General features: G+C 39.8%; 1 protein-coding gene across 1 annotated transcript; it reads right to left on the bottom strand.

Annotated features, from left to right (window-relative positions):
* Nucleotides 1-2,250: 2,250 nt before the first annotated feature.
* On the bottom strand, nucleotides 2,251-8,236 carry rhd (Rh blood group, D antigen). The gene is given in 11 exon segments (XM_010783892.1): nucleotides 2,251-2,988; nucleotides 3,155-3,228; nucleotides 4,915-4,994; nucleotides 5,066-5,187; nucleotides 5,515-5,658; nucleotides 5,812-5,888; nucleotides 5,891-5,983; nucleotides 6,135-6,282; nucleotides 6,385-6,535; nucleotides 6,871-7,057; nucleotides 8,230-8,236. Coding segments are annotated over 11 exon segments (1,110 nt in total). The 3' UTR covers nucleotides 2,251-2,961.
* Between the last annotated feature and the right edge of the window lie 379 nt (nucleotides 8,237-8,615).

Raw genomic sequence — 8,615 nt, 5'->3', positions numbered from 1 at the left:
TCCTAAATGCCTTTACGGTAGCGATGGTCACGCTAAACCAACTGGGGCCTTCAACAATAACAGGCGTCTCTAATCGGCTCAATACACAAATGATACCTAACGAAAAAACACACCAAACATACTTCCCGCATAGTATACACGCGCGCTCGGATCTTACACTTACAGCCGACCAATATCGTCCCCTACCTATGACGCCATTCCTCGCACTCACACTAATACACTACTTAAAACAAACTACGTATAACCTAACACCCACATTATACACTCCGAGCTTGAGATCGTGACACACTGCCTACGCTACTCCACCCACCGCTCTTCACCTGAAGCACATAGTCTAACCCCATCTCTCCCCACCCTCGGGGTTACGGAAACCTCGAAAATCTTCCAAATTGCCGCGACTGTTCGAGCCACCCATCCTCACAACACTGCCTAAAAATAGCGAGGCATCGTACGGGTTTTCTGACGGCAGCAAATTCTACAAATCGCTACTGCTGGTTTACACAATCTCGAAGATGTCGCATGCCTACCTCCTGTCCAATCCTACCTATTTGCGACTTATTATTTGAACGTGGAAAGCTGGTCGCATCTACGATCGAAAGAGTCAATGTCGCAGCTCAACTGCACCACAGCACCCATCCTATTTCCACCCCTCCAGGGGTTCGATAGCACGGCACCCAACCCACCCCCCCTGCTAATTCTGATTTAGAAGTTCAAAATACATAATGACCGTTTGCAAGGTCTCCATGGGCGGTATGGGCCGACTCGCCTCCCTGCTCTTCTTTTCTTATACACACGCCGCACTCACACTCCCCCCCCCCAACCACTCACACACTCGCTCAACAATTATACAAAGACTTTTTTCACTCGCAGCGGGTGAATAGCAGAAGACAAACACCCCATCGTAGAGCTCACTGCAGAGAGCAAATGCAGACCGAACACCATCTGGATGTCACGCACGTTTCAAACAATAACACCCACCAAGACCCCTCTTTCACGTCCTCATACTACCCGCCAGCGCTACTCCACTCCCCCCTCTACTTCCTTTCTAGAATCAACGCAACTCACAAACCCCCCACACCAACACTATCCACGCTTGCCAACACCCCTCGCAGACTTATTCAGCTTCAGGGTGAAGCAGCGACACCCATCTAAGTCACTCGCAGAGAGAATCTGGAGCAACGTCTGAAATACAGTCTTCAAAAAAATAAACAGACCTTTTGAATCTCATAATATCGAGCTCGTATCCGTCTTGTTTGTATCCAAAAAGTTAACGCATTTTTAAATTACATTGAAACCAGAAAATTGTGCCGCGCCTTTTTTTCTTTTAAACAGTGAAAGAAAATTGGATAGTGTTAGATGAGATTATTGACCCGCAGAAACTGCAAAATGTCGCCCCGGTTTTGACATTGGAAACATCTGGTCAACCTTAAGGTCCACGCAGACAGGCTGGGGACATTTGTGGGAAAGTCAGCGCAACACCTCAGCCCACGGGTTACGTGCCGCAAAATGCATCTGCAGCATCAGGGGGCAGCTCAGTTTCGAGCACTGCTTGAGTTGGCACATAGCTGCCAACGATCCATCACGCACGCACGCACCGCACACACACACACACACCCGCCCCCACACCACAGCCGCAGCAGACACACATTCACACACCCCGCCCACACAACACACCATTCATGTATTGTATTAATTGCGTATGAGAGAGCGGTCTCCAGCGGTGCGAATATTTGTAATGTTCAGAGGTTGTTGTGTTTAATATTCATGAGAATATTTGTCATTGTTCAAATGATAATAAACATTTGCATAAAGCATATTTGTCCCCTCATATGTTGATAAGAGTATTAAAAACTTGAAAAATATTCCTCTAAGGTACATTTAGAACAGATAAAACATTTGCGATTAATTTGCGATTAATCGCGATTAACTATGGACAATCATACGATTAATCGCGATTAAATATTTTAATCGACTGACAGCCCTATTAAATACATTTGGTGTATAAAGAGAGCTCTTCTTTTACTAGATTGAAATGTCGAATTATAACTGCTTCCTTATTTTGTAACCTGTGTTCTATTTCTTGTCTCGTGCAGAAAAGCCTGTCGTGTACCCCGGTATCGCCATCTTCTTCCAAAACGCGTTCATTTTCTTCGGGTAAGTTCCTCCCCAGCATCATCCTACAAACCATGCTTATTTTCTCACAGATTTTTGGGGGAAATATTTGTCTCACACTGTCTTCTTTTCTCCTTAGGGGTTTGGTCTTCAAGTTTGGCCGTACAGAGGACCTGTGGCAGTAATGGACTCTGTGTGTCTTTGTGTCCACTGTTTATACACTCTGCTTTCTCTATTGTATAAGACAATATGCTTTAGTGGTTATTCACTTTATATACAAACTTTTTTAGCTTTCAAATTAACTTGTTTAATTTATATTGTTTGCTGTATAATGGAACATCTTTAAATGTGTCTATTTGCACTCAACTGTTTAGCCATGTTTGTTCTAATGTTGTACAGCTTGTGTTTCTTGGGAGCTTTATTTCTCTGAACTGTCCACATTTAGTTTGGGAATACTTACTTTTAACATCTTTTGAATCTGGAAAGTCTTTTGAGTGGACACAGCATACATTATTATGGTACAAACCATCATTGAGGGCAATATTTCATAATACTGTACACATTTACTGAATGTAACCATATGGGTTGTTTTTGACTGCAACACCTACCTATTTGCTTGTGTAACAGCAAAACCATGAGGTGTGTTTCTTACAACTGTGGCAGCATTAAACAGCAACATACCGTGCAGAAAACAAGTCTTGCATTCATTCATGCTTTTATGTTTTATTTTTTTATTTTGCACATATAAAAAACATCAAGATACTTTTCACTCAGTAAGCAAAATGGTGTAAAATGATATATATCAATATGAATGGACACCAAAAATAGCTTTCCAGAATCTTGGTCTTCTTACTTTCGCACTGCAAGATGGGGAAACTGCAAAACAGGAAAATATGTTGTTCAATGCTGTACGATGAAACGTTTTTTTAAATTATTTACTGCTTTGTGAAATGATCAAAAATTTACAATACACATTTTCAGTGCAGTTATACAATTGTTTTTAGCCAGATTATTGCTTAAAAAGTAACTGTTGTTGGCCTACCTCCCAGAAAGCCTGATCATCAAAGCACTTCTTGTCTTGGGGAGGCCTCCAGAAGTTCCACTTGAGTAGGAGCCCTTAAAACAATGACATATTGAAGTAAAAAAACACGTTTAAATGGAAGGTAGACCTGCAACGATTAGTATACTAATTTATAAGTTGATCAGAAAAATAATCACCAACTTTCTTTGGTATTATTGGTAGTTTTTATGCAAAAATTGTAATACACGTGTTATTTTTGTCTATTAAATTTGGGGATTTAATGCTTTTAAAAAATATATATTATATTAAAAATGAATATAGGGTTTTAAACTGACCTGTTAAGCCCTGAGCCTGTTTTTCAGGTCTCATGCTCGAAAATGACATTCCCAGAACAAATGACTATATCTTCCCTTCTAAAAGGGTTAAATGAATAATATTTTTTCTCAAAGAAAGGTTGCATCAGTGAGTTGGATTTAGAAGTGTCAGAATCAATATAGATGTCTTTATTTTAAATTAAATTCAGATAACAGTAAAAAAATGTAAATTATTGTGTCCGTCCAAAAAAGAAAAATTACTTATAGTGAAAACCACCCTTGAATGATGGGATGGTAGACTAAAAGCTTTAGGAATCCAAACTATAACATATAAGTACCCTGTATCAAGGTTGATGCAAAACAAGTGAAATTTGTCCTTTCTACAGAGATTTAGCACAAAGAAAACACTTCTGGGGTCATTTGGGTGGATTTTCCATATCTCTGGCCCCCCTTGGTCGATTTTGATGATTGACATCTCTTTCTAACCGTCAGAGCCAATGGAATATAGGGGAACTCCCACATACACACACACATTACCAAATAAGGAGTGAGAGTGATGCATAGCCAAAACCGGAAGCTGCGATAACTCTGGTTGCTACCACAATAGATATATATCTATGGCTACCATTAGCAGCTAACTTTTACTCTCCGATTTTTACATAAAAATGGAATTATGGATTATAAATATTTTTTTCAAAGTGACAGACACATTCAATTAACCTATGGATTAACCCTCAGCCACGTTTTTTTTCGTTGTAATGCCATTGAACACAACTTTTGATCAGAATAACAGCTAAGGTGAGACAATGTCCCGTTTTTCCTCCGTAATGCTACGTGTTGTGATGTCTGTGTTTGCTTCCCCTGTGTGAGTTCAGATCGCTCAGTGATGATACTATACCTATATAATCTGTGGAGTCTCAGCTTTAATCGGATACCTTGTATGTGCAGCTACGATAAATAGGCTAATAAGGGTATCTTTATCTTGAGTTCTGTGCCAAAGTGCGTTAGCATTTTTCGCTCAGGGGTCATTTAGATGCTTCTTATGAGACTTGTGTTTTGTTTTGGTAAAAATGGTTTGTATCGTCAGTTAGCTGAGATTCTTCCCGTTAATCTGGTAGAACACATTAATAGGTTTTTAAATATTAAGATGCCCTGAGACACAGTGTCGTGAAAAAAAAAAAAAAAAGACCCGCCGAAGGGGTCTTTGGGGCTTGGGGTTTTTGAGAAACCAGGATGTGCATTTCCACTATTTTCAGATTTTCTTTTGTTGATTAATCCAGAAAATAATCATTAGTTTCAGTCTTAATGAAAACATACTGCCATATAGGGTTTTAAATATATGTTTTGGGTCACATTTCACTGTTGCTAGCATTCTGTTGTGACTGAATAATTCAAAATGGACCTTCTGTCTTCTTGTATGATTGAGCCAGACTGTTAATAATGGAAGCTACATGAGAGAATACCTACCTGTAATGATTCCCATGCACAGACTTAAAGAGATGGTAATGAGGAGAGAACAGATGTGAAATACAGCAAACCGGATTGCCCTGGGAAGAAAAGGACCAGTTAAACAGGTGATACGCCTTTTGACTGTGTAATGTGATCCTTGTGTTCTTACGTTGTGTGATCATCGCATTCTTTAATCTGTAGCAGGAGATGTGCCAGCCATCCCAGCAGACCAGGCAGTCTATGTGTGCTCAGGACAGCACAGGTGTCATGGCACTTAAACGCAAGCAGCATGTGGCTCTGAAACATAAGAGTTTATGATGAATCGGAATCAAGATACCTGTAAAAAATGTAGAAAAAAATATGTACAAGTACAATTACAAGTTAAAATAACAATAAATAACAAAAAAGGTAAAGTAAAATGTCCAGTAAAATATTAAATACAATTTCAAACAAATAATAATAAAATATATTTATATAAACAGGAAGTTAAAGTAAAAATGTGTATATTATCATATGAACAGTGTATTATCAATAAGATATGGCTAAACTGCACTGGTTTGCCTGCTTATGTCCTAGTGCCATGAGTTGTGATTGATGATTTTTCGTCCATGTGGTGATCAAAAACTTAAGATATCTGAATCCAATGGTGGATACAACAGCAGCAGTGAATCTGATCGCCATGGATTCCCATGGCTGATGAACCGGTGGCATGGCAACCCCAATAGAAACACCGCCAGCAAGCATGCAAGACTGCAAATGGATCTGAGAGAGAAGTGAGGATGTGTGGCTGTTATTAATTAGAACTATTAGAATTAGAGTGCTATTTGATTATAAGTAAAAGTCATTACGCAACATCCGATAACTGTTCCTGAAAGAGCACAACATTGTGTTATCATATATCAAGTGTCAGAGTACCGGGTTGAGTTTTCCCTTGGGGCTGGAGAGCGAAGACACAGCAGCTGCTGTCACAGCACTGACTGCCAGGGCCAGGAGGTGCTGAGCACGGCCCCCAGCCTCCTCCCAGGGGTACGATTATCCACTAGGATGGAGTTAAAACTGGGCCAAAACACACAGAGAAACAAAGCCCCTGTGGAACAGAGGTTATACATTATGCTTTAGCATGGTGGGTGCTTGTTGATTCATTGTTTCAACATGTATCTCTGTTTGAATAGCTTTCACACTTATTGCAATTATCCTACTCAACCCTATTCGTCAATAACATAAGGAAAACACCTTACCCAATATGGAGAACAATCCTGTTTTGCGATCAACTTTCTCTTTTTCAAATGGTTGCTCGGATCCTTTCCTGTACAGGATCCGGGTCAACATGAGCCCAAAGAAGGCCGCGAAAATGTGAAGCAGCATGATGCTGTTCAGAGGCGGGACCTAGAGTTAGAAAACATAATTAGGAACGTTTAAAAGTACTGCATGTGTATAATGTGAACATATTTGGCCACATGTAAGTTGAAGATGTATAGTGGCTGATACCTTCAGCAGAGTCTGGAGGAGCCATTCATTCAGTACAAACCCTGAGACCTCCAGCAGAGCGATGATGATCAGATGGACAGGGTTAGTCTTCCCCAGCACGACTCCAATTGAAATGAGGGCAGAGGTTGCACACATCTCCGCAACCACTAAGCTACATTAAAGGAGACACATTTTAGGGTTTCTACTTGTGTTTTGTTATTCCATTAGAATATATTTACATGCACAAACATTTTAAAAACCATATATTTGTTCAGTGGCTTGCAAGTGGCTTAGGCCTTGAGATACTCAGAAAAGGGCCGGAATATTAATGAGCCTGCATGTGACAAAATCAGGGGAGAAAAAACTGTATGGCTTGGTTCAACAAAATGGTTTACAGGTTGTTGGCACTCCTGCCCAGAATGCATGTCCTCTTTTTCCTATGGCTATAGATAGTGTAAGGACAAATGGTTTCTGTAGAGATAATTTGCTCAAAAAGATTTGACCTACCTTTTCAAGTCTATCCTGATCTTTCCTCTGTAATACCAGTTCTCAATGCCATTGAGTATGATAGCCCATTGGGTGGCTATGACAGCCACAAGGAGGTTGAACCCAGAGCCACTGAAACCATACCGCACCAGAAAAGTGCACATGTAGCCAAAACCTAGAATCACCATCATATTCACATCCTGGAAATCTGCAAGAGAAAATAATGCCAGATACCTGCATTTCAAATAATTTGTTCCAACCAAACAGCAACAAACAGGCTTGGGGCTTAAGAGGTTAAAGCCCCAAGCCTGTTTTTCAGGTTTCAGGCTCGAAAAGGACATTCCCAGAACAATGACCATATCTTCCCTTCTAAAAGGGTTAAATTAATAATCTTTTTTCTCAAAGTAATGATAAACCTGTGAGTTGGATGTAGAAAAGTCAGAATCAATATACCGTAATTTTCGGACTATAAGCCGCGCCTTTTTCCCCATTTTTCGACCCTGCGGCTTATATAACGGTGCGGCTAATCTATGGATTTTTACAGCTAACGGCCACTAGGGGACCTCCTAAATCTATGGATTTTACAGGTTACAGTCCACCACCTTTAACTCTATGGGCTCTATGGCCGGTCCGCGTCCCCCACCTTTAAGCGGCGGGCTCCAGCAGGAAAAGCTGGAGGCCGGAAAAGAGTGAGACAGGTAGCGCGCAAAAGTAAAAGTGGAACCGAGAGTGGTACGAGAGACAGAACGAGAGCAAGACAGACAGACATTACGAGAGCGAGACAGTTTGTCCCCGTACCACTGGTTGAAAACCACTGCTGTAGATCACTGCCGGTACGTGCGCTGGGAGCGCACCGTTTAAGTTTGAAAGTTGAAAAGTTTATGTGTCTGAAACGCTATGTGATACAGTACAGTTTACACAGCACAGTACATGTTCTGTAGCTACTATTGCACTAAATGGTAACACTTGAATACGTTATGCAAATATGCAACTTGTTTGTTGAAATGTTAATAAATGGGAGCTTCCTCAAACAGCCATCTCTTTCCCGACAATCCCCTGTGCACGAGCCCTTACATATGGTAATTAAACATTAAAACACCTGCGGCTTATAGTCCAGTGCGGCTTATATATGTACACATCATTCAATTTAGCTGCTGCGGCTTATATTCAGGTGCGCCTTATAGTCCGAAAATTATGGTATATAGATTTTTTTTTTTTGTTTTAAGTTTTTTGTAAAATATTAAAGTAAATTAAAATTAAAATTATGCAAATTTTAAAATATGAAATGTTCAAAATAAAAATTGTACAGTGTACAGTATAGTTTTGACTTTGAAGTATGAAAATTGAAATCTGTGGTGAGAATCTAAATCTACTGTGTACAGTACATACCGAAGTATATGAAATTATGCAAATGTCACAACTTGTGTTAGCTTCAATAAATTGGTGTTTGAAAATTCTACAGTCTAGGTTATGTTATTTATGTAAAGTTTCTCATCTTATAATTAGAAACCACTTTGCAATTCTATTCTGGCGATACCTGTGTTTGTTTATACACTTTAGAATAAACTTCAGAATGTTAATGTATCTTTCCCTAAGAGGTGTTCCCTCTGTGTAATAATTCTGTATTACCAGCGCTGTTGTAATTTCCAGCTCAATCCACTAGGGAATAGCTGTTGCAAAACTGACTTCTTTTTACAAGAAGAAGCTTATTTTCCTTAAAAATATCTTAAAAATGGGAAGAAAAATACACTATGGTTAAACAACAC

This window comes from Notothenia coriiceps, unplaced genomic scaffold (genome assembly GCF_000735185.1).
Source record: "Notothenia coriiceps isolate Sejong01 unplaced genomic scaffold, NC01 NC01_scaffold00025972, whole genome shotgun sequence".
Taxonomy (NCBI): Eukaryota; Metazoa; Chordata; class Actinopteri; order Perciformes; family Nototheniidae; genus Notothenia; species Notothenia coriiceps.
The sequence above is the reverse complement of the archived record's forward strand: the minus strand, read 5'-3'. Positions and strand labels throughout refer to the sequence as shown.